At 46.5% G+C, this 27,073-nt stretch overlaps 1 protein-coding gene across 8 annotated transcripts in view; it reads left to right on the plus strand.

The window, feature by feature from the left end:
• The window catches only part of LOC126531831 (rho guanine nucleotide exchange factor 11-like), a 251,734-nt gene that overhangs the window by 174,422 nt on the left and 50,239 nt on the right, over positions 1-27,073 (plus strand). For 6 of the 8 annotated variants that reach the window (XM_050179571.3, XM_055071511.2, XM_050179569.3 and 3 more), the window contains 4 exons: positions 8,306-8,364; positions 10,670-10,744; positions 12,129-12,543; positions 20,681-20,806. In XM_050179571.3, the coding sequence (XP_050035528.2) occupies positions 8,306-8,364; positions 10,670-10,744; positions 12,129-12,543; positions 20,681-20,806 (675 nt within the window). The remainder of the gene's footprint in view (positions 1-8,305; positions 8,365-10,669; positions 10,745-12,128; positions 12,544-20,680; positions 20,807-27,073) is intronic. The other 2 variants (XM_050179572.3, XM_050179576.3) reach the window with 1 other exon arrangement.

Below are 27,073 nucleotides of genomic sequence, written 5' to 3' on the forward strand. Positions count from 1 at the left end.
CGACATAGCGCTGCGCTCTGCCAACTCATTTACGCTTGCAATACCACCTGTCGGCTGAGAATGAAAAAGAATGACGTTAATAAATTACTTCTGCATTACGTAAACGCCCGGCACCACACGTTTATACTTTCGAATTTGCCGTATAATATTTAGTTTATATTTTACATTTATTTAGCAAGCAGAAACATTCTGTAATTCTTCGATTAGCTCGTCATATAATGACGTACACTTCAGAGGTGGCACCCTCTCATCTATTGGTCGCGTCCTCCCCTTCTTCCACCACCGTCTTGGGAGTGGCACATTTAGTGACGTAAGCGGCGAAGCGAACGGTTCGTATTCCGAACCGTTATAAAATTCGGCCCCTGGTTGCGTTCGTGACTCATGACCTTTTACTGGCCACCCTGTGTTTAGGACGCCAGAGACTACACCGCCACTGTCGCTGAAATCGTCGCTGTCTAGTTCCGAAAATCGGTAAAAGCTCCCTTTGTCGTCAGGAGACATCATCAGCTTCGCTTCTTTGGCGTTAGCGCCACGTGTACTGCAAGTTTAGCACGCTTTCGACTGATCGTGACGTCACACGGAGCAGCTACCCGTTTCGGTATCTCGTTTATTGGTTATTTAAAATTATTGATAAATTTCTAAGCAAATTAAACCACCCTACCGGTGACAGGACTGTCAATGCCATATGAAAATGACAATATTCTGATATGGTTAAAAAAATAACGCGCAAGTTGACTTTAAGAACTCCACGCGGTCAAAGTTAATCCAGTTAATCCACTCCGTCGTACCTCATATTAGATGGTGGTTTTGGCACGTAAAACCCAGGAATTTTAATCTTCTTGACCTTTTGTGTTGTAAGCAAGTACCCCGGAACGCCAGATTAGCGCAGCGGTGATGGGGCGCGAACGGCGTATCGCGCCGATCGGATGGCTTTTTTGCATTACTGACTAGACTGCCGGACGGTGGCGTAAGCGCTGGAGGCCGCAAACAACCATTTGGCGCCGCCTCAGCGTCGGTCTTAACGGCGACGTCGCGATCGCTGTTCCACGCCAGTGGCGGCCGAACACGTCACCTTTCGCGTCGAGATCATGGACGAAATCTCCTCGATTTGGCTGCACCTTTTGCACTAGTTCAGAAAGGTGTCGTGCCAGTGCAGCGCTAGTTCTTGAAGTGTGAGTGTAGCGCAACGCTAGCGCTTTCGGTGCAGCGGTCAAATCGAGGACAAAAGTGCAGAAACGTACAGGCCTTCGTCTGCTGCGACTGGGTGGCTGTGGCTTTTCTTTTGTTGGTGTGTTATTATTCAGAAAGCATGACCAAGCGTGGTTTCCACATCTTTCAGAACCATATATGGCACAACGTTTCAAACGACTGACCGATGTGGTTTCGCGCAAGCTTAACGTCGAGGTAGCGGTAAGCTCGTGAAAATTAATACAAACGACTGTGACCTGAGGGAAAATCCCGGCCTTCAGTGCACTTAGCAGCAGTTGAACCCGGAAAGCGCCCTTAACAAGATGCTGCGTACACATCCTGAAGAAAACTGGCGTCCGTGCTGCGTTACTAATAGCAGGCGCCGTCGATGCCGTCTACCAACACCCGCATGGCCACGGAGCCGCATGTGTCGTCTGCGATCGAAAGCCTTGCACTACGTGCACGAGAAAAGAACTTGCGGAGAGTCTAGTGCCGAAGTGTACATGAACTCGTGCAGTACGACGTCAAATCGAGTGCCGAAGTGCAGGTGGCGCTAGCTGCACTGGCAAATCGAGTGCTAGAGTGCTGCACCCCCTGAACTAGTGCAGAAAGTGCAGCCAAATCGAGGAGACCTTCGAGATTTGCCGATACGTTTGGTCACCGGTAGTTTTTATTCGGTGCGCGCTCGGCCGGCAGCTGCTAGCTGCTCAGATGGAGGCCTGCGTGGCTTGCTCGTGCTTCTCTGCTTGTGTCTCTGGTCGCATTTTTCTCTGCATGCTTGTTTCCCTTCGGTCGTTTCCTGCAAGGCATGTGTTCTGCACTTAGGGCGAGTTGTGAGAGGTCCACAATCCAACGTCAGCGCATTTAGACCACATGTTATATACTTCGTCCGAAGTAAACAGACCGTTGTGAGCGATAATAAGCGATGTGTATTCATCACATTTTTGACGGAGGCCTTGCCCGTGTGTACTTTGCTCTGTCATACGAGCATTATTGATTTGCATTGTCACTGGACCAGTTGCATCCTACGCATGAGGGTTTCCATGCATGCGATTGATCGCATTGCGGGAGCGGAGTCATCCTTGCAGGTGGAGCTTTTTGCGTCAGATGACGCTGACTCCCGCAAGAAACGGCGAGTTGCATTGGCTACGTACGTGCTATGCTGTTCTCTCGTGAAACGCGGTGCGCTGTCAATTTATCTGCTCCCAAGAAAAGCAGCAGCAACTGCAAACAGCGCTTGTTCCAGCTTTTGGCATTTGAGACCGATATACGGCCGGGTCGCGTTTTTAGCGGGGCGTGGCGTTTCTCACGGCGCTCGACGTGAGAAACAAGCGCTTGTGTCTCGTCCTTGTTACTTTGTGGATGCATGTGTTAGCGCTGTTACAATATTCAAATTAAGTATGCACCAACTCGCCCAGAAAGAAGTATTAATGTTGTACAAGTCGCGGGTCGCTTTTTTCGTCGCGACGATATATTGGATTTTTTACAAGCACTACTCCATGAGGGCGCATGTAACCGGCAAACGGAGGCCTCGGAAGAGCACCTGAGGTTATAATAGAGCAGGCGGCGCAGGATCTCCAGGGCACACAGTAGCGGGGGGGATCAAAGGTGGAAGCAGGGCGGCCCGTGGATTGGTGCCGCGGAGGCGGAAGCGTGCCAGGGGGTGTTCGCATAAAAAATTGGCTGTCCGATGTCGCTGACGACCTATCTTGTACAGCCCTGGCAGGCGCAGGCCTCCGCGAGCCCCAACCTACGGACCAGTCCGGGTTCTAGCTTTGGTGTCCCCGTTGCCGCTATGGTGTCCTGGAGGCGCCGCCAGCGAAATAATGACACCTTGTTACAGTTAGGAAAAAAACACGACTGAATAAATATAATTACGTCCAGCCGCCAACTTGTGACGCGAAGTTCAGCTCTACCGCGCCCCGCAACTTATGCAGCACCAGTCAGAACTTTGCCTCTGAAAGCATACGTCGACAAACTTTTTCGCGCCTGCGGCGCTGGTGCTGAGTGAGTCGTCACCGACGGCCTTTCGGCCACTTGCGTTCAACCGCGGTTGCTAAAGAGGCTCTGCCTTCTAGGTTTTCAATATATGCGACCCGGGCTCTACTACGGTCGCTACTGCTCCCAAAGAAACATCTGTGATCTAATATACAAGGTACGCGGTCGTCCACTTCCAATTTGAACACGGCACCGGGCGGCCGGCGTAAAGCCCATCAATCTATTGAGGGGCTTTAGGCCGGCGCCCCAGCACACACTAGTGCTGGCGTGCTGTAGCAGACGACGCAGCTGAGACCACGCCTGTGGCTGCCAGTGCTAAGCCACCCTACCAGTGCGCCGGCGCGTTACCCCGGTGCCCACGAGCGGCGCTCCGCGGAGCGCCGGCCTCGCCGGCCGCCCGGTGCCGTGTTCAAATTGGAAGTGGACGACCGTGTACATCGCCGTAAGGCGCGAGACAGCTATGATCCGCCACGACTGACCACGAGCGCCGCAGCTGCGAGGTAGTCTGTCCGACGCAGCGGTCGCCAAATCGGGCGTCAGTGCCCGCTGCTTTACCTATTTTACTGCACCGCTTGCCAGCGGCCTAGCGTAAACAAATTGGACCGCGCTCCGCAATGCGGGCACGCCTAAGGACAAACGTCTACAACACACGCTAACGAAACCTCCTCCGTAGTGACTCAAGGAGCAGGAGCCCTCAGATTTTCTCTCTCGTGCCCGCTCTTACTCGCGCCTGCGCACAAGCCCTCCGTGTCACGGCGTATACGGTGTGCTGATAAACGTGTTTCATGCTACGAATACGGAACTCGCTGATCACGATGGCCTACCGACTCGAGCTGTCAAAGTCGCAGTCCTACTTCGGCTTGCATCCTGTATTTCTGAAGTCACCATAGCACGTGGCGCCGTTTCCCGTGCGCGAACTTCTCCAGCAGCCCACCAACGCACATTGCGCAGATCGGCGGACCACCGATCACAATCGCCTTTCATCCCCTGAAACGGTGCGTTGGACAGCGCCACCGCGCCCGACATCCTACCTCCTCCAGCGTTTATAGATCTTCTTGGCCTGCTGATCTTGAGATACAGGAATCTTCTAATGCTCGAGGGTGGGGGGAAAGCTTGGAAGAGCTGCGACGCGCGCTGCCCCCGTTTGCGTCCGCGCGCCAGGGCGGCAGCACCGTGCACCGTCCCGTGCACTGTCGTGCTGCTGCGCAGCCGAACCTGACGAAAGACGCAGGGTCGCTGGCGCGCGGCCAGCAGGGCCCGCTATTTGGGGCGCGACCTTGGGTTCGCATGGCGGCCCCAGTCCCGCGATGCCGTCGCGACGCGCCGAGCGGCCACCCGCTGGCCGACGCGTCCTCTCCGACACCAGGCATAACAAGGTAAAGCCGACCCTGCAGTGACTGCCTTCACCCTCCAGCAAAGTGCGCGGGCCGCACCAGGGGTTAGAAACCGCGGGGTTTAGGGCATTCTCAGCCGCGTGCACGCTCCCACACAGACACGGGCATGTCCGTCATCAGTGAGTGGCGCCGTAGAATGATACTTTCCATCACGCGAGAGGCTTGTGCTTAATGTTGGAGCAGCTTCAGCAGGGCACTGCTGTGTGTGTGTGTGTGTGTGTGTGTGGGGGGGGGGGGGGTTCGAGCAACGTCTCGCCCACATTATCAATAAAACTAGCCAACTAGCTTATGCTTTGCAGCATTTGATGTATTCCTTGTCTTTCTTTAGCGGTAGGCGAGGATAAATTGCTAGTGTGATATTGTAATTCCTGTTAAAGTACCCAGTTGCATAAATCAGGCATGTAGACTTATAAGGAAGGAAGCCTAGGGAATCTTGCCTGTACACACACGCTCTCTTCACTCGTCCATCATCACTGGGAGAGAATGATGCATATTACCATGTGGTACACCACATTACAGAAGGAATGAATATGGCTTGTTGCTGGATCAATGTTTCTCTTTTTATCCTGGTGTCTTCTCTTTTTTCTTTAGAGAGGTCGCTGTCTTTCAGGTATTTGATTTCTCAAACGTATAAGTTTTCGCTTTCGGGATTGACAATTCAAACCCAAGGGCAGTGGCGTAGCTAGGTCGTCTGGCACCCGGGGCCCTTAGCTCTTCTGTCCCCCCCCCCCCCCCCCCCCCCCCCCCGAGTGTAGTCGAGGAAGGCGAGGATGTCGTCGACAGTTTTCGGGTGTCTTCAGACGTATATGACACCCCCCCCCCCCTTCTTACTGGCCTCGTGCACCCGGGGCCCACGGCCCCCCGGCCCCCCCTGTTGCTACGCCACTGCCCAAGGGTCACCTTAATACTTTCACTGTCACATGTGCACGATAACTCAGTGGCTTTCCTGTCGCCTGTGGAGAGCACTGTAGAGTGACACCATTGTTGCAGGGCACAATTAGAGGTGTGAGTTTGTGTCAAAACAAGTGATGGTTTGAGCTGATAAATTCACTCTTCATAATTGGTATGCCTTGTGATTTGTCATATTGGTGTAGTTTATTTTGGGGTCTGTTCATTAATTAAAGGGTTTGTGCTTGAAAAGCAGGAAGTGAAAGACAAGCCTGGATTCAGTAGTCTGCTTTCCTGTGTGTATAGGGGTCTTATTACAAATGTAACTTAATCATTAGCACAAAGAGGAGTACAGAAACCAGAGCACACAGCGTGAACTTTCTTGTGCTCATTTTCTCTGGTTTGCCGATAGAGCTCTTGACAGCTTGCATCTAACTGAAGAAATATTCATGGTATTGCATTTGTACTAGTGATGAAAAATTGCACACCCTGACTGCTCGTCACAGACTATGCCTGGAAACCACTTTCAAAACAATTGAGTGATTTTGTATTTCGTAAATGCCCAATTTATCCCATTTTGAAGTTTTCATCCAGATGACAAAACAACTAAGGCCAAGGTTTGCACCTCTAGATTGGAATATTGTGTGTGACACCGTAACCAACCTCTAAATATCTAATCTGTGCAAAAGTTCATACTCCGATTTCTTGGAGTGCTATACAGTGGTGATTAAAATTGTCGAAATACACTCTTGACTTCATGGGGATGTTAGTGGCTAGCAGGCTGCTGTGCTACAAGTAACTTGCCAACTCTCCCAAATATTCCATAAATTTTACAAACTTGGAGTTCTGCAATTTTATTTATGTTCTGTCAAGTTTTATAAAAATAAATTTTGTTTGCAAAAATATTTTAAAATTGCAATACTTGCAAAATAAGTTTTGTTGAACATGTTGAACAAACCAACTTACATTTAACCCAACATACAGCGGTCACTAATAAGAAAAACTAGAAATGTAGATGTATTGCTGAGGTTCCACAGGATCACAGTCATAATGCTGTGGATCCTGTCAATGAATTCCTCACAGTGATGATTGCAGACAAATAATTAATACCACACATAAATTTTTGTTTGTCAGTTGTCACACATACCCTTGGAAGTAGTATGATGGTGCAAGGGCACCATAGGGGTTCTTGCTTTGAGCATGTTTATTCAGACAAGTTACTGAAGGTGAAATAGGCAACAGTAGAATCGCTGAAAAGGTCACTGAGATTTAGAAACAGTGTGTTGCTTGTTACTCTATTTCAAGTGTGGTTGCTGCTTGTGTGCTGCATATAAAGTTGCGTCATCATAGCAGAGTATGTATGTATCCTATAAAAGATGTGTGCTTTGAGCAAACTAAAGAAAAGAAAGAAAGTGTAATATCCCCCATCTGCACCCTCCCCCTATTGGTGTCTTGTCTACAAGACTTTTTATGAACATTCACGAGTTGGCAGGTATTCAGTCTGGAAATTTCGCTGCTGTTAGTGAGCCACGGTGACATTTCGTAGCAGTTGTTGAGCAGGCTTATAAGAGCCTTGAGGTTATTTATTTATTTATTTATTTATTTATTTATTTATTTATTTATTTATTTATTTATTTATTTATGTATTTATTTATTTGAATACCTTCAGGGCCCGTAGGGCATTACAGAAGGGAGTGGTAACTTTAGATATAAAAGAAAACTCAGAACAACTATCAGGTAACGTATTCAAACACATCTTTAAAGCCACTGGATTCCGTAATAGATACAAAGGAGGTGGACAAGTGTTTCCAGTCATTACAAGTTTGAGAAACAAAAGAATGAAAGTGTTGGCTAGTGTGACAATGAGGAACAAACACTTTATAACGATGGTCAATATGAATGAAGGGTGTAACAGTAATTCTTGCTTAAGACGAGGGTTATGGTAGTAAATCTTATGAAACAAGGAGAGACATACTATTTTCCTGCTTAAGGAAAGGGACGGAAGCTGTAACGCTATTTTCATACATGACACTGGAAAGACGGGAGTAGTTGGAAAAAATTAGATGTGCGCTACGATTCTGTACAGCTTCAAGGTGACTAATAAGACTTTCAGTAAATGGATCCCACACAGCTGATGCATATTCTAGTTTGGAACGAACGAAAGTTTTATAAAGAAGGAGTCTAAGAGAAGAAGGGGCTATTAAAAAATTCCGGCGCAAGTACCCAAGCATGTAGTTAGCATTACCGACAATATAATTAATGTGTGGTTGTCAAGACAGGTTAGAATTAATGTGAACCCCTAAGTATCTGTAAGTAATCATTTCTTCTAGAGGGGAACCATTTATGTTGTGCTTACAAGCGTTAGTGGAAACTGTACGCAAAATTTTCCTTAGTCTGCACTTCGTCACGTTCAGTTTCATTTTCCATGTGTTACACCAATCAGAAATATTGTTAAGGTCAGTGTGTAGTAGTGATGTGTCATTATCAGAGGAAATCATGTGATATACTACACAGTTGTCTGCAAAAAGCCTAATAGAGGGGTTAATACAATCAGGTAAATCGTTTATGTAAATTAGAAGGGGCTGAAGGACAGAACTTTGGGGCACTCCTGATAGGGACAGGACGGAGAAAATAATCGCAGCCATTAGAAGTTACAAATTGCTGTCGGTTTAACAAAATGTTTTTTATTCAAGCAAGAATGTTAAAGTCGAGATTTAGTTTACTGAGCTTAAGATAAAGTAGCTCATGGCAGACAAAGTCGAAAGCTTTAGAGAAATCCAATTCCTAGAATGTTAGATGGGGTTGTTTCTAACAGCAGGTTATTCTGTTTTACGTAGAGGGAAACACGGCCATCTTATCGCAAGCGCAGTGACCCCAACATCCCAAGGTCCAAGAGGTAAGCGCACACCACTGCTTTATGCTTTGACGAACTTGGCGTGCTCTGCGTTTGCTTTGCATTTAAACCTCAACATGTCATCCCAAGTGTAACAGCACAACAGATGGTGGAAACTTGAATGCATATCAACCGTTTTCTGAAAAGTTGTACGGTATGCGGTGGTACTTCTGACTTCTTATGTGGACTGTGTTTAGATTGAGAAAGAAGGGGCACATGGATCTTGCGTGAGAGAAGCCACAAGGAACAGTTAGTAAACTTTGGAAAGTGTGGAAAATATTACTTTGGACATTTTTAGTTCTGGTTAAATGAAGGGGTGCCCTTCAGTGATAAAGAACTTAGACTAGGAAATTTGTTTCACATATGTTCGTGTTTTTGTCATATTTTGCATTTCTTGCACCTTGTGATGCCAGAAATACATGCTATGTTATGTGCCCTCTGGGCGACTGTAGGTATATAAATAGAAAAAAATATATGGTAAGCATTGTACACATGTTGAATCCCTTATTCTGTGAAAAGGTGTTAACACAAGAAAAATAGCGGGATAAAATAAACTAAGAAGAATGAACCAACTTGTAAGAACCTTGTGCATGTACAGTCTTGATCGTAAGTTCCGAAGCCTCAGCGACCATGCCCGGAGCAGCCATGCTTTGCTATTGTGACATTGCCATCAACAACGCTCGTAGATGCTCGCTGGTTGCGGGGATAAAAAAGAGAGAGAAGGAACATTGTTCTTGCTGCCATTCTGTGGTACGGCAAGAACTAGTGAGCTGTTCCGCATGTCCCTTTGCAAGTCTTGCCCTCACTGATGGCACTCTGCGCATTAGAGATCGGTGATCCTAGAGATGTGGTGCTTCGCCAGGAGTGTTTTCTCGATATTATCATGCTCCCGTCGAAGCGCTCCAAAGCTTTTTCATGCCAGTTGTGTCGCCTTGCTGAGCCCACGTCTTGGGTTTGGCTTTTATGGATAAATTTTATTTAGCTTGAAAAATTGGAGAGCTACTTCATAACATGCAGCGATATCAACTTCAAAATATTTGGTCTGTGGTTGGGAAAACACTGAGGTTGGTTCCCATTACAACAGCTATCACATTTTAAACCTGAGACTTTATCTCGCCAGAAAACCCTGGTCGTGTGGTTAAACTTCGTGCTACCAAACAGTAGGCTACGGAGCATCGCGGCATCACCTTGGCAGCAGCTCTTGTCCGCAGCCCATTTGCATGACGGAACCATGGAAGGTAAAAGCGCACCTGAATGCCACACTAGCTGACGTGCCACTCTATGATCACTGAGCGTGCGACAGTGATAAAGCGAGAGCGATGTTCCTTCTCGCTCTCTTTTATCCCCGCAACCAGCGAACATCTGCGAGTGCCGTTGATGGCAGCGCCGCAATAGCAGAGCATGGCCGTTCCGGGCACAGTCGCTGTAGCTTCGGAACGTTCGACCAAGACTGTACATGTAGGGACAAAATAATATGGTATCTGGGAACATGTGCCGAACTGCATTCCTGCACCCTTTAACGAAGCAAGCACCTTCTGTCAAGACATCACATTGCTTACGTGTCTCCTATCATGCTTGTGTGCCTGTCCATATGCTGACCTTTTGCCAGCCTGCTGTAGTAACCACAATGATTGCAGAACATAACTCTAGAAGAGCGTTGTTTGTTTCAGCCGTTGTGTTTCAGTATGTGAACATGCACTGCATGCTCCACATACCAAGAAAGACATCCCTTTTATAGCATAATCTTCTGCAATCATCACGATTCCTACAGCAAGCTGGCAAAAATTCAGTGTATGGACAGGCACACATGCATGAAAGGGTGCAAGGGTGCTGTTTGTCAGGTGCTTGCATTATTTTGTTCCCGCCTGTACAGCTGACAGCAAAAGTGTGGAAGTGGAAAAAGTTCAATTTGCCTGTGACTCCACTCGGCCTGCAAGTGAGGCAAGTTGAATGGCAAAGCATGCCCTACATCATTTCAGTTGAATGTTGATGCATTGGCTGTGGTCAAGCTTTTTCTGTCATCCTGTGCTTAAAAAATTTTTGCAGTTATGGATACAAGTTGTCAGAAAGGAGGTGGATTTAAAACTGCAGGCTACCACTTGTGTACTCTGTTCAGTTGGGACCAATGACTGAGAATGACCCTCATTGTTCGGGTTAAATTGTGAGCTGCATGGCCACAGCATGTTAATCACGTCTTTATATGCTGACGTCATAAAAACAGAATCGTATAGTGACAGTTGCATTTTATTTCATGTAGACAGTTTAGTTGGTTGAAGTGTTGACACACTCTGTGTTTTTCTTTATGCAGTGATGTGGACGTTGATGACAAGCCAACTAACCTCAACAACTCGGGCAGCTCCTCCAACTCCAGCCTGTCCACCAGGTTAGCATGCTATACATCCTGCTCACTATCTATGTTATGCTGTCAACAGTTGCAGCTTTCTGGAGTCTGTGCACGTTGCTATCATCCCTGATTCATGGCAGAGATTTATGCCACAGGAAGGCAAGCACTGAAGCTACTAATTGCTGCTATATTAGAATGTCATTGTATTGCACCTGTGTTAACCTCAGTGAAGAGCCTTCTTTGCCTAGTACTATTACAGCAATCAAGTCAGCAGGAGATGTGTGGCAAAGTTTCGGTTTATATGCTTATCAAGCACTGAGAAATAACTCTAAGTATATATTCTTTGGTTAATTCTGGGAAGTGTTAGTCATTTCATTCGGGGCTCAGAGGCAGGAAACCAGAGGCAGGAATCCTGCACCATTTGTGCAGTTTTGAAACTCAAGCAAGTTGCTCTGCGAAATTGTGTCGAAAGCGGGAAAATGAAGGAAATGCACCATGCTGCGCCAGATTGGCAGCTTTGACTTTGGCAGGCATCAGCGAAAGATCGCCAGGGCGGTGCTGGGCATTGTCTTTGATCTCGAAGCACTTGTAAAAGTAAATTTCGTATTCTGGCCGCCAGTGGGCATGAACAGCCACACCAAGCTTAGCCCCCCTGAATAAAACTAAAGATAATGACATTATTTTATCTTGCCATCAGAGCCGTGAACGAGGACAGGCGAGGACGTCTGGGGCTTATCCACGCCTTCCTGTTGGTGGAGTGGAGTCACATGGTTATGCTGGCACTGCTTCCACGGAAACGTGCATGATCATCCGCACCATGACTGCGTGCCAGTGCCATGACAATTGCTCATGATCGCATCGATCGCACTGCTGTGCGATGTGATCGCTGCAATCAAAAAGTGCAAAGTGACAAGGCGAGCAGCAAATGAGGGCATGTGCGGTGAGGGGACTTGGAAAAGGGGAGGCCAAGAGAGGAGGAATGTTGCTTCCTTTAGCTTATTCAGGAGGCTTACACCCAACCACTCAGTCAATAATTGAAATGGGAAAAGGAAGATCCCCCCCCCCTCCCACCCAATTTCTTAGAACTGTATCAGATCTCAAGATTATGCTATGTGCAGAAAAAGCAGTTTTGATACACTGAGATCTCTCCCTAATAAGCTTATTGGTAAGTTTTAAAAGTTACGACAAATGAAGATGCAGCCATCTCCTTTGGGATAAAATAGGAGCGAGGCATTGAACTTAGCCAAAGTCCTGTGAGGAAATTTAACCAACTCGCTCGCTAAGACTCCAAGAAGGTACAGTTGTCGTTAAGGTGATTAAAGTTAGCAAAGTTTGGTCACTTTTTTGCTGAGTTATCAACACTGCTACCACCTAGCCCAAACATGCAATGCTGCTTGACTGACAAGGGTGCCGCCTCTGTCAGCAGGAGCTTGGAGAGCCCGAGCCAGTCCTGGGAGGCAGTGCATCGTGGGGAGGTACCGCCGCTGGGTCCTCTGGATGACTCGGACCTGGAGTGGGACCTGGAGCCACCAGACTGGCAGGCTGCTCTGGGCCGCGAGACCCTGCGGCAGCTCAAGCCGAAGGAGAAAAAGCGACAGGACGTGCTTAATGAGCTCTTCCACACAGAACGGTCGCATGTGCGCACGCTGAAAGTGCTTGAGCGCATCTTTCGGCGACCCTTGCAGCAGCAGGAGCTGCTGGCCCCCGAGCTGCTGCAGCGGCTGTTCCCCAACTTGGATGAGCTGCTGCGCATCCACCAGGGCTTCAGCACCCTCATGAAGCGGCGGAGAGCACAGGAGCCGCTCATCGGCGACATTGGCCCCATGATGCTCGCCATGGTTGGTTCCCTGTGCTGCACTGGGCAGTGCTTTGGAAAAAGTCTCTTGTGCACATGAAGTTGTGTCCTAACTGGGATTACAGGGCAGAATGAATGTACCATTCGGGGCAGCTGCTCGACCGATATGATGTGGCAGTAAAAGGAGCAATTTTTAACGATGCATTTTAAAGCCTAGCAGTGAATTCACCATCTTCATTTGCACAAACTCTTGACCAACAACTTTGGAACTTACTTTCTTGTGTTCCATTTGTTTGTTGCTGCTCAGTTGTTCAATGGAGATGAAGCTTTGCAGTCGTCTTTGTGTGCTAATGTGCTTGCCCTGAGTGCCTGCCTACTACATATGGTAGAAAAATGCAATACTTCTGTCAAATATGGACTGAACCGTTGATAAAGCTAGCTAAACACACTGAGTGGCCCAGTATAGACATTTGCTAAGTTAAGCAACACAGCAGTGGCATCATAGCTCCATGGGTAAGCACTAGTGAGACAAGTTCACAATCAGGCTGTGTTTGCCCTTTCATTGGTGAGGTCCATTGGAAACAGGAAACGCATTCCTGCTGGATGAACGTGCCGAACGTGTTCATGACACCTGCCCTATCTTTAACCCTTTGAGAGCCACATGTTCTCGGAGAGAGGTTCCCCCAGTGCCGTATTTTTTATTATTGCATATTTAATCTTTTCAGAGCAACATACTTCGAGAAAACAGAAGAAAGTTTTGAGTTGACAATAAAGCAGAAGATGTTTTTTTAATATTTGCAGTTTTATACATAGTTTATTGTTGTACACTTGGATGAACTACCATAATTGATTTTTTACAAATGCGATAACATTCACACAACTTATATTTATGTTTTAAAGGGATACTGAACGAAACTTTTGCCGCCGAGATTTTTAGACCAAATGAAAGCTTGGGTGCTGAAATTGCTTAACACAACCTTGTTTTCAGACAGCAACTAGCGGAAAATAATGAATTTCAAGCATGTTTCACAAGATACCGCATCTGGCAGACACACCATGAACTAGAGGAAGTGCCATTTCTGTGACATTGTCTGTGCTGTACACCAGCGTACCAGCCATCGCCTGTGTCTCTCCACCCGCATGCATGGCGCCATACGGCAGCGAACAACGTATCAACAACGCAGCTGGTCTAGGCTGCTTACTTGTTTTCGCAAAGAGAGCTTGTGCCCAAGTCTTCAAAATCATTGTTTATGTTGTGTGCTCCTTTTTAATGTGATCAATGAAGCACTTGGCACAACACAGGAGAATGCCTCTACATTGCTGCGTGCAAGGGTGTGGGAAAAGTATCGTTGGGTGAGACAAGCAGTGTCATACTTTTTCAGCAGAGCTGAAGCTTTGAAGAATGTGGGTTAGCGCTATGCGCCCCTTGTAGCCAACATGGGTGGCGTCAAAGCATGACTTTCTGTACTCCGAACACTTCAAGGACAGTGACTATCAGACGAGCCCTGCTTTACTGCAAAGTTGGGGCAAGTCATCAAAAGGGCACTGTGGTATCGTGGTAGCAGGGACCTTCAATACCTTTTTTTTGGTCATGACACTTTCGCGTAACGCTATGGGAGAGCTTCATATAGCATCCACAGTGGACGCACCATAGTGCTGGGGCAAATACAGTAAAAGCTCGTTAATGCGACTCCCGTTAATTCGAAAATTTGGATAATTCGGATTGCTCTATTGGTCCCGGCCAAAGTACATGTTAATCTATGGGACCAAACCTTCGTTAATTCGTCAGAATTCAGCCCCGCATCGCTTAATTCGGACAAGCGCTGACGGCTGCCGCTACACAAAAGTGTGGTAAAGCAGCGCTGGCACCACAGGAGTGAAACCGAAACCTGAGAGGCATCGCCATCGTCATCAATTAGTGGGGGCGATCGCAGCATCACCGAACGCCGGTGTCTTCTTTCTTCGCTCCACTGCGCCTTCGATGCCATTTTCCCTTGTGTTGTTGAGTTGGTATCATCTCTTCTTGCGGAGTTTTCTTTTTTCGTTGTGACCGTGTTTTGCATGCCACCACCATCATGCGCTACAGGGATGGCAACGCCGGCAAAGCGGCAGAAGTACTAAGCCAAGAACTTAGCGACTAAGATGGAAATTTTACAGGCTTTGAAGAACGGCGAATTGCGACATCATGTTATGACTAAGTACAACGTAAAGCAGAGCACGTTTGGAACGTACGTAAAAATGAACAGATTCTTCAAGCCTTCAAATGCGAGGAGTTTCATGCATCAAGAAGGCAGTTGCGAACCACAGCTCATCCCCAGCTCGAAGAAGCTTTGCTCCAGTGGGTTACTGACTGTTGCAACGCGTATCTGCCTTTGAGCGGACTTCTCATCATGGCACAAGGTGAGAAGTACGCTGCAATGATGAACATTGACTCGTTCGGCGCTTCAGAAGAGTATGTGGTGAAAAGGCCCGCGTTGATGAAAGCGTGACCACCCAGTGGAAAAATGTGGAGCTGCTTGAGCACATCGCTGCATATGAACCAAGTGACGTGTTCAATGCAGACGAAACTGCTCTATTCTTCAGTGTTCTGCCCGACAAGACAGTGACTTTCAAAGGGGACCCGTGCATTGGTGGAAAAAAGTAAAAGCAAAAGATAACTGTGCTTCTTGCCGCCAATATGACTGGCACGGAGCGCTTGCCACTTGTCATCGGGAAGGCGCATAAGCCTCTTTATTTTAAAAACATCAAAAGCCTTCTTGTCGTGTACAGAGCGAACTTCTTAGGAAGGCTTGAATGACCTCGGACATTTTTCGAGGCTGGTTGCAGCAGTTAGGCCGGCACTTCACGTCTAAGGATCGTAAGATAATTATGGTTGCTGAGAGCTGCAGTGCACATAACTGTACAGTCAAACTGAAGAGCATCAATGTAGTTTTTTTGCCGCCCAACACTACGTGTGACCGTCAGCCAATGGACCAGGGTATCATTCACTACGTGAAGTCGAAGTACCGAAAGCACCTGCTACAGCTAATTATCTTATGCTCAAAAGTTGGAAAGCTGCATGAAGTGGGCTTACTCGGCACGGCGCACATCATCGCCCACGTGTGGAAAAATACACCTCCGCAAGTCATCACCAACTGTTTTCGGCACAGCGGTTTTGTGAGGCCCGAGCATGCGGCAGTAGGCAACGCGGTGTCAGTCAAGTCCACCGATCATGACTCCCCGACCTTCGATGCTGTCCTTCCCACAGATGTGACCCTTCAGGACTACATCGCGATTGATGATTGTGTCGCCACGACTGGTCTCCTGACCAATGAAGAAATTATTAATGATGCCACAGGCGCCCGGGAAGACCATGATTCAGACGAAGAGTCATGCGAGGAGGTGCAGCCACGACCTCATCGCACCTCACGAGAAGTCATGGAGGCGCTTTTGATATTGGAGGACGTTTGCCAGAGCACTTCCAACAGTTTGCGGGCTGTTGGCCACTTGGAAATGTTAAGAAAAATTGTGATGTCAGCTGGAATCTGCGTGAAAATGCAGACAACTATTGCAAAACACTTCAGTAAATAAAGGTATGCTTTTCCAACTTGATTTTAATGTTGCTTTTCCTGTTAATTCGTTAATTCAGCATTAGGATAATTTGGACATTTTTCCCGGTCCCGTGAGATCTGAATTAACGAGCTTTTACTGTAGAAGGTGGACTGGAGCAGCTGCCGAACAGACGCTACAGGTGTTCTATGCGTATGCTTGCTATTGCACAAGAGTCGACTGCCTGTATCGGCATGGGAATACTGTCGACACAACATGCAAATCACCGCCCTGTTTCTGTACACTGTTCAGAACCTTCAGCGCAAACAATTTCAAAACAACTACAATGTCTTGTTTCGTTTCCAGCTTCAACTGTGTTCAAAACAGCGGCTTAATTCATTATTTGAATTGTACACTTGGACTACTCCATCTTTAGAAACCAACTACAGAGCAAGTTGACGTCGCACTTTTATGTCATTGCACCACTCGTGCAATCGCTTTCACTCGCACCTTGCATGGTTGCACGCTTGCGAAGCACTGAGAGGTTGACGTCGGGCAAGCACCAGCCGCCCACCTCTGTTGCTGCTGCTGCTGCTGCTGCAAGCTGGTACACGACGTCACAGCATTCTGCGCGCACCCCCACACGTACCGCCGTGCAGCTGCTGCACGCTCACGCTCGTCCAAAAAATACAGTCATCTGTTCAAAAATATGTGAAGTAAACACTGTGTATTGAAACAGTAACATCTTCCGAGTTAAATTTCTATGCTTTCCTCATTTTATCATATTTTTGTTCTGTATCCCATCAATAAGCTTGACACAACTAGGGCCCATGTTTTGGAACGTTACATTTCATTTTCGATATTTATAATGTATCACACGGAGGGTGCCATCGCATTAAAGACAGCGGTGCGACGGCCACCGATCCATCTTTGAACCCAGGGCAAGAACAATGAAAAATGGTGGGGATCTTTAGAGAATACGGCCCCAGCAACGTGCGGCCATAGCGAAATCGAGGCGTGCTTGTGAGCACCTGCAAGCATGCTAAGTGGTTCACACCCGTCAGAAAAACGAACTTAGAAACTTGCAGTAAGTAAATGTTCGATCACTAGGATATATAGTACTATCAGTCCTCTCATGTAGGCTTGTGTAAATATTAATGTCTTGGTTCGAAGTGAAGGTGAAGCAAATAGTAATTAGTGTCGAACAAGTTGAAAGCAAATAGTTCGAATAGTTGTGCGATTTACCTAAAACCTTGACATAAGAGCCAGATGTTGACAAATCTAAGAAAAGTTGCGTCTTTGCTTGCAAGAAAGGAAACTAGTTTATCTCTAGGGTAGGCTTATTTTCCGAGTGCCATTATAGATGTCTTCATGCAGAAAGTAAGTTCAAGAAACTCCAGCTACAAAGAAAATTTATTGATGGGCTCTTGGTCCTTGTGCTTAAATCTACTTAAAATTTTGTGGTGGTTGAGGATGCAAGAGCGTGTTCGGTTTGCCCATCGTGCGTCATCATGATGTTGTGAAGAGAAATATTGGCAGCGTGATACCAGCACTCTATGCTTTGTTGCAAAAATTCAGCTTGATGCTTTTCGTCTCTATGCGAGCTTAATGCATTCCATTTTGCAAAATGTACAGGCAAAAACGTTTGGGAAAATTAACAATAAAATTCGTTTGCTGGTTATATAAGAATTTCGACGAGGCGGGGCTTCACAGCAGAGCTAATTCTTCCTCGAGGTGTGGCTTCATGGCAGTGCGGGCCACGCTGCCGTGAAATTATCTTTGGGGCAATGTTTTCCGCCATCAGTGTCGTTGAAGAAATCGCACACTGGGCAGCTGGCCAAAGATATGATGTGGTCAATTCGTGCATCCGTGAATGGAGACTGTTTTTACAGAGATTCGGGTGTTGTGTGCAGTAGTGTTACTGCAAGTTACTATATGCGCAACAATTTTTTTTTATGCGTTGCATATTGCAATCACTCAGTTCAGCCCTTGGGCGCGGCCGGGCAGCCACCATTGACCTTTAGCGCAACCACGTGACGTGACGTCACGACAGCCGGAGGAAAAGCTGGGCCCGAACACAATATGCAACGCGTTCTTGGCTTAACCAAGCTAAGCCTGGCCATTTTTTCTTTCTGCGGTGTCATAATTGGAGGTGCAATTTATACACAGCAAAATAGGCACAGTGAAATCCTGATAGTTATAAATCTCTTAGCTCAAATTGACAGATAATTCGAACTGCTCTGCTGGTCCCGGCAAGGTCCGATGTATTTGAATGGAGAAAAACTCCCATGAATTCAAACTCTAAAAACCACGCAACAGTTATTTGTGACAAAATTTCTCACTTCCGTGGACCACCTTACCGACAAGCCTAAGCCAAAGGCAAAAGTTCACTGCATCACTTGCTATGGTAATGTAGCGTGCCGTAAAAGATGAGGAAAGAGGTGCTTTAATCGAGCTGGAGCAGGTAGAGTACCGTATTTACTCGCATAATGATCACACTTTTTTTTTCAAGAAATTGGCGCAAATTCAGGGGTGTGATCATTCGCAAGTTAAATTTCCCACGAAAGAAAATTTTTTTTTTTTCATCCCGCATTTGCTGCGGAATGACAACAGGTCAAGTAGGCAGCTGCCACTGTACGATTGCGCTGTAATAGTGCGGGACACCAAAACAAAAATGGCTGCCAGTGGAGCAAGCCGAACGCGATTTTTTTTCTTCTCGTGAGTACATTACGCGCATTGAAACAGTTTCTTCCATATCAGTAATGAGTAATATCGTTAATATCGGCAAGTTCGCGACATTAACATAGCCGTGTCCACATTGAGGGGACAGAAACAGGTGGGCGCGCTTAGTTGCCAGTGACATAGAAACACATGGCAGGCATGCTGCGGAAACTGCGGCATTTGTCTTCACTACTATCCTAATATGGCACGTTTCCGCTAAGGGTGGGCGAATATCTTAGCTGTGTTACAAGCATCAGCGTATGAATAGGGTGCACTTCTAACGTATCAGTCTAAACGTGGCCACTATCGTTGCCGCTCGCGATTTGTTGCGTGCCTACAAGTGCAGACGAGAAGAATCGAAAGGCGCCTCTTTTGTCGTTGTTGTTGGCCAAAACCATTATGAAGCCTACAAGTAATAAAGCCAAGGCAACTTTGGTTGTAGCTTTTTTTTTTTTTTCGTGGAAGTGCGGAAAGTGATGAAAGGAATGAAATGGGGCATCTGCTTAAGAATGTTTGGTGCATGCAGACTGCTTGGTATGTCTTCAAGAGTCGTTCGCGTGGCATTTGACAGCATTCGACAAATGGCAGAGGTTGTCAAGCACTGATGGAGAAAAGATAACCTTTTCAATGTGGTCCCAGTCACGATTTTCGTTTTGTGCACCGTATGTACCGCACAATTGATTGGGCACTATATTTAAGGGAGCGCCTGCTTAGTTTGAACTCACTGTTATTCAAATAAATTTCCAGTCCCTTTGGAGTTAGAATTAATGAGATCCTACTGTATGCTCGCTCATGGCAAATATTAAAATTTGAGCCGAAGTGAATATTGAACAGCCTAATATTCAATCAAATATCTGAAAATATTGAATGTGCGCACAAGCCTACTCACACTTTTTACAAGAGGAGATGCACATGCAGCAGTGTCGCCGGTTTGTGAGTGGCCGCTCGGTAAGCTTATGCTTGAGCCACGCAGGCAAGCATCTTGTGGTAGCGCTTTGATAAGAAACGAGATAAAAATCTACTTTCTCAATGCCCTTAACTGGAGACAATCTGCATGAGAATGCAGATTATAAAGTGTGCAAGCAGCAGGCATGGGTATATTGCAGTACGTTAGGTGAAGTGAAAATACTCTCAAACTGTCATGATGGCAGACACTATAAAGCGACTAAAAAAATCACATTTTGAGTTTGACAGATGCCGAGGGGCGTCAGCACGATGGCAATTTTTCCTATAAGTCGGGGAAAGTTGCAACACTTAAGGGGTGTTTTTATAGAGCGCTTCATTCTAAAAAACATTTTAATGTTCAGTCACTACCGTACGTGTACGGCGGTGACTATTAAAGGGTGAAATATATAAAATGAAGTGCACGAAGGCCATCTCCATATGAGATCTTGCTCACAAGTCAGTAGTGAGCATGTAAAAATATTTAGTTGTAGTCAGTCCTTATAAACTATTATAACATCTCAACACATCACTCCATCACTGTTTTGTAAAATGCCTACTCACAAATTGCATAATGAAATTGCCCATCCTTGCAAAAACCTTCTACAAGGCATTGTGCCTCAGGCTACACATGCAAGTAACAGACAGCTTGCAGTGGCCAGGGGTCGGATCTTTCTGCTTGTGTTTGTGTCTTACAAAAGCTTTTGTATTCCAATAGTGAATGGTAAGCACATGCTATGGGCAAACCTTTACAAAGCTTGTTGGTCACTCAAGAGCTATTCTGTACACTCGGCTAATGAGCTTTTGTCTACTTTACACAGAAATATCGCATAACCCCATTTTATCTTGTGAATTGTCTGCTGGCAGTGGGAATGACGGCTTAGAATGTTGTGGGAGTCATTTTGTTGTCGCTGGAACAGGCCTTGTGTGTGTGCCTTTTTAGTGAGCAACTTTGTAGTAATGAATGGGGCTCTTCTGTACCCATGCAGCTGGATGGTGAGTCTGGTGAGCGTCTCCAGCAGGCAGTGGCCACCTTTTGCCAGCACCAGTCTCTAGCCCTGGAGGCCCTAAAGGCGAGGCAGAAGAAAGACCAAAAGCTGGCGCAGTTCCTTGTTGTGAGTCATCTTATCCATTCTTCATCTGCATTGAAGAACATTTGAACCAGTAACCATGTGATTAGTGGACAGAATAACAGGTGCAATCTGTTGGAATATGGTGAATATGATGATGATGATGAAAAACTTTATTTATCCCTCTTTAAAGGGAAGGGGGCAATGGAATAGAGGGTGGGGGGAGGAACTACTTGAAGTAGGCCTCCTTTATCCTCTCAGCCCACTCCAGGATGGCCTCCTGAAGTTCGGGCCTGGAGCTGCGCAAGGCAGCCTCCCACTGCTCCTCACTAGATATTAATTGCTTGAGGAAAGGGGGAAGGGGGTGCTTAGGGCATCCCCACATGATGTGGTTTAAGTCTGCTCTGGGAGAGACACAGAATTTACAAGAGGGAGAAAGGTAAATGGCGGGATGAATGGGGTGGAGGAGGTAAGAGGACGGAAAGGTGCGAGTCTGCAGCTGTCGCCACAGAACTTCACACCTACGCGGGGATTTGCCCATGAGTGGCGGAAAGGTTAAGCGGTCTAATCGGTAGTGTGTGCAGATTTCGTGGTAAGTAATAAGTCGATCCCGCGCTGTAAACGGCGCCTCCTCCGTGGCGAGGTCCGACGCATCTGAGGCCTGAGCCCGGACTGTAAATCCTCGGGCACTGGCATGAGCCGCCTCGTTTCCGGCAAGGCCCGCATGCGCGGGAGTCCAGATTAATGCCACAGTTTGATTGAAAGGATGAGCCAAGAGAAGAGAGAAAGCTGGCTTAGAGACCCTACCCGCTCCGAAGTTATGTATGGCTGCTTTGGAGTCACTAACGATAACTGATGAATTTGGAATTGTGAGGGCCAGGGCTATGGCCGCTTCCTCCGCCTCCTCCGAGGAATATGAAGAATATGGTGCAACCTGTTGCTGTAAGGGCACATTCACACTGGCTAGCCGCAGAGGTCATGGGAGGAAGCTGGCCATAAAGTAACGATAACAAATGGTTGCTTTGGTCCAAAGACGACCAGTTTAGGTCAGTCACTTGCTGTATTTGCGCAATTTTAATGTGCCCCTGAATTTAATGCACACCCAACTTTTGCGCACTTAAAGGGAGACGAGGCACTTCAAAAAACCTTTATTTTTAAACAGTTTGAATAAAATTTGCCCAGTTAATGTGTTTTCACCAGCTGATCTCAAAAATGAAATATTTTTTCGTTTCTATGACAGATTTTCTTCATGATATCCAAAACAGGATGTTCTTTGTTTAAGGCCTAATTAGCTACTTAACAGCAACTTGCATGGCAACCTATAGCACACGGAATCAATTCTGAATGTTTATAGTATGTTGTAAGCTATAGATAGTTTTATACAAATGATAGCTGTAAAAAACTTTCCTGCGTGATACGTCTCAACCTGGCACTCCGAACTCGCCCAGACAACGCGCGCCAGCCGCGATGTTAGTCGTGCCATGATGGCGTCGTGCAAGCGGAAGGCGCTTTCCTTTGAGGAGAAGCTGGACGTGCTTAACGCATTTGATAAGCAGCCAGCACGGAAAGGGGTCGACATTTCCAAAGACCTGTGCCTGAAAACTTCCTTTTTAATTCTTTGTTGATTTTGATGAAACTTACTGAGTTTATGTATTTCAATGTGCTAGTTTTAAATATACATCCAGTTTTCTTGCAGAGCAAATAATTTTCGAGAAATTGAAGAATTTCAGCTTTGTTGCATAATTTGCTTGCAGGTGAGCTATCTACCAAACTATACATGGCATAATAAATATCGACATAGAAAAATGATGTGGAACTAACAAAGAGCGCAAATAAGCAAGTATGGTGTTCTAACCCAATTTTATATCAAATGAGAACATTGCAAACTTCAGTGAGAGAAATCCATCTAACTGCTAAAAAAAGAAAAAAATGTTTAATTTTTTAAATAATGCAACATTATTTCGTTTATTTTCACTTTACACAGCTTTGCCTTTCTGGAAAAAAAAAGAAATTACAGTGATAGCACAAGTAGAAGGAGAGATAATGCACCTCCAATACGGCATCATCATCAAAATAGTGGTTTTGAGAAAACAACAAAAAACGTTTCACAATTGAAAGAAAGTTTAAAAAACGGCATCAAAAGCCATCGGTAGGCACTAGGTATAATTCATGGCCGTTTGGTTGTTGCCGGTCGACACCATAGCATGCACTGTGAGTATGTTCACTTCAAAAGAATTACACGCTTTCGGGCCCTCAATTCCCTGCGAGCTCTTTCCCAATACAACTTCACCACAGATCTCACAAACCACAGTCAGTTTAGTAGCAAACCGTGATCCTGATTGCTCCGCACTAGCTACGCAGAACCACCGCAAGTATTACACGAGAAAATGCCGAGATTGTTCACTGCTGCAAGTCGGACGACAACGTAAGGAATAGCGGGCTTCGCGACCGAGGCTGTTGCACTATCGGCGGTCAGATCTTTAACAAAACGCTTAATCTTTCGCGCCATGGCCATCGTTGATGCAGTCTTGTTGAGCGTAGCTTTCTCGTGTGCTCTTATCTTATCCACGTCCTCTTCAGTTATGACAGCCGTGTTCAACTCTTACGACCATGTAACCGGCGGGTGGATATATGTGATCCGGCCAAGCAGTGAGGCGTCGACATTCGGCGGCGGTACGACTTCAGCGGCGAGCTGCCTGATATCCTGTGCGACTGCGACGACAGAATCTCTTTTGAAAGTTTCTTGCGTCTCGTACGTTTCCACCCATAACGATTCACAGAACGAAACTTTGTCGGACCTCCTGCATATGCAGCGTCGCAGTCGCGAGACTAAGACAAAATGGCGGCTGTTTTCGTCATTTGAGCGCTCGTGGTGCTTGGAGCCAATTATGACTCGCCATCTTGGTCACATGCTCAATCATCATTATCATCAGCCTATTTTATGTCCACTGCAGGACGAAGGCCTCTCCCTGCGATCTCCAATTACCCCTGTCCTGCGCCAACTGATTCCAACTAGCACCTGCGAATTTCCTAATTTCATCACACCACCTAGTCTTCTGCCATCCTTTACTGCACTTCCCTTCTCTTGGTATCTATTCTGTAACCCTAATGGTCCAACGGTTATCTAACCTGCGCATTACATGACCTGCCCAGCGCCATTTTTTTCTCTTAAGAGGGGGCAGTGGCAATGAAATTTTTTTTTTATTTATAGGAATAAATTGACGAAATTTGGCATGCAGGTCTGATTTGTTATGCTGATATAACTAAAATCAGTTTTGAGCTATCTATTATAGTTCTTGAGTTAGAAAACTTGACATCCTCTAATGGTTGTTCCCCAAATTAATTAATTAATTACACTTAAGTTTGTCGAGATTTTCACACCAGCATGTTCAAAAAAGCCCATTATGTGCAATAAAGCTATTGGTTTATTTTTTAAATGCCGAAATAAGCACAAAAGCCTTTTTTTTTAAACTTTTCTGTGCATATTGTCTTACTAACGACCTTTGCAAAAAAACCCATTATAATTTTTTTTTTTATGAGGTGCAGATGAAAATGGACACCTTTATTGCACTCATCAATGTTTCATGATCTAAGTGCAAAAGACAGAATGATTCTGTCTTCATTCGTTGTGAAAACGGAGCTCAAAGTTTAATTTGCTGCAAACATCAAAATATTTACTTTCAGCACCTAAAACCCGCGTGTAATGTAGTCCTTTGCCAGTAAGGACACATTTTCTTTACATTATGAGATAATTTTTCACTTCTTTACAGCAGTTTCGTGTGCCTTTGTTGCCTTTTTGATACGTTGTGCATCCTTTTCAGCAGCCCGCCGCAGTGAACACGATCCTGGACTGTATCCCAGTTGCGACGTAATTGTTTGCAGTGCTCTTTCACAGCCAGCATTGAAATGGCAGACTGCATCTGCCACAGCACTTTCAACACTCGGGAGTGAAGCAAACTGATTTTTTGATTGGAGTAACCAAATGACATTGTTCAGCGACTCGATGGCGTTCTGTGTTTTGCCTTGCTGGCATCTTTCAAGGAGTTCTCTTGCAGATGGATGCTTATACGTAGGCAGGAGTGCTGCTTGAACATGTGCAGGAAGCTGCAGCTTGTGTGTAGGGGCTGGTTGACCTGAGGCCACTGCAGAATTAAACTTGCACCAAGAGTTCACGCCAGTGGGACAGTGCTCGTGATGCGGCTCATCATCGGTCGACGTTATACGGTGAAAAGTAGCCATGATGGCCTTTTCCATAGCAGGCACATCATTTGGCTAACTTTTTATGGCTAAGCCATAATAATTTGAGTTTTTTAATTAAACCCTGTGTTAGGTGGCCCTTTCCACTCGTGCTGAGCTCACGGTCCTTGCTCTTGTTTTTCTCAACAAGGTTGAGCAAAGCAGTTCCCATTCTTTTTCTCACGTGATTCACTCACTCTTGTTTGTGTATGGGTATGAAACCCTACACCTTCTCTTCACTGAGGGCAATATAATCCCCATCACAAAGGACATTTGTGTAACGGAGCTGGTGTTTCTGAAGAGACCGCTGAAACATGGTTTTTGCCGCAATTATTTCCATTTGCCCTGCACTTGCCTTGGTGTTTCTTTGGCATTGTGGTCAGTGTTCTTCATGCCACTCTGAACGAATACTGTCTCCAGGCTTGGTGCCAAGAGAACATCCATGGCAATTATTGTAGAGGACACAGTGGTCCAAGGCAAGGTCAGAATATAACTCAATACCACAGCCAACACCAATGTGACTTGTGTGGCCTCTTGTCATCCAAGTGCCATCATAGATCACATCAACATTGCCTGGGGCGCATCCAAGTTCCCTGTTGATCTCGCGCATCTTCTGTGCACTTTCGGACTCTACTGTCATGGCTGCAGAGGCAGTGGCAGGGTGACTGTGCTTTTGGCGCAGCCTTGCATAGGATTTGTGATGCAGTCCTCGATGGGAAATGTCCATGTGGGAGAAAACATCATTCGATGTGGCTTGCTTTTTGCCTACTGGCTGCACAGCTCTCAGTGCACGAACATTCACTTCAAAAGGGTTGATCTTCTGAGTGCCAGCACATCTTGGGGATGATCGCCTTTTGCTTATCAGCCCACATTCGTCACACAACAGTTCCATTTTAGTCTCAATCCCACATGGCCAAATTTCAACACAAATTGGTGTTTTCCCACACTGATTGCAGCTTGCAGCAGAGAGCAGCTCGTTTAAGAGTGCTTTATATACAATGAAAAATGATGATTCGGGAACTACGTCGTCGGCACACACTACTTCTTTCAAAAGCTGAAATTTCCTCTTTGTTGCAGAGGTAGATGACAGTGCATTCAAAACATCTGCTCTTGTCTCCGCTCGTGTCGCAATCTCTTCATTCGTGAGAATTGGAGCTGAAATTTGCAGCTGAATATTTCATGCGACGTCTGCTCTCGCCGATGTCACATTGCCATCACGACCACGCGCGGGCGCGTCGTCACCACAACCCACGGTCACGTCGTCACCAGCACACGTGGTCATATTATTACCACCGCACGCAGTCGCGTCGTCAACACAGGCCACGGTCCCGTCGTTAACAAAGCCCACGGTCGCGTTATCACAGCACGCGGGCGTGTCGTCAACACAGCCCACGGTCGCGTCGTCTACACAGCGCACGGTCACATTGTCACCAGCGCACGTGGTCCCATCGTCAGCACTGCATGCAGACGCGCTTTCCTGATCACCCGCGTGTGCCAGTCGCACCTCGTCGACACGGGCGGCGGCATCCGCTTCTGTGGGTAGTTTTCGCCTTCTGTTCCACGCCTTTCGTCATTTTCCGTACGCGTGAGCCGTTCGGAACTTGCTTCCTTTGGGGCTCATCCTGGAACACGCGCGTTAGGGTAGTTCGGCTGCCACTATGGTGAAGTGCAATGAACGGAACACGCAAGGCGCTGCTGTGCCAATGCGCGCTAGTTTGTTTCACGGGCAATTCAAATGTACAGCAGCCAATAGGAGCGCTCCATGTTCCCCATGTGACTACTGCGCCCAATTACGATGCCGCTTTTACCTCTTTTTCGGTCGCGTATGCTCGTTTTATTTTTCGGCGGTGAAATATGGCGCAATTGCAATCTTGAACTCCGATCTCTCCCCTTTACGATGATACCAAGATGGCGGCGCTGCGTCATCGGGTAGCCGAGCTATCTGCGGTGCGACGGCACCTTCCGAAGCCGGATTTTTTCTCAATTCTTTATGACGGCGCTCTAGGAAAGTGCTGTTTTCTCGATTTCTACCACTTATTTTGTTATTATATTTAACCACGAGGTAAAAGAAGGTCC

This window comes from Dermacentor andersoni, chromosome 5, assembly GCF_023375885.2.
Source record: "Dermacentor andersoni chromosome 5, qqDerAnde1_hic_scaffold, whole genome shotgun sequence".
Lineage (NCBI taxonomy): Eukaryota > Metazoa > Arthropoda > Arachnida > Ixodida > Ixodidae > Dermacentor > Dermacentor andersoni.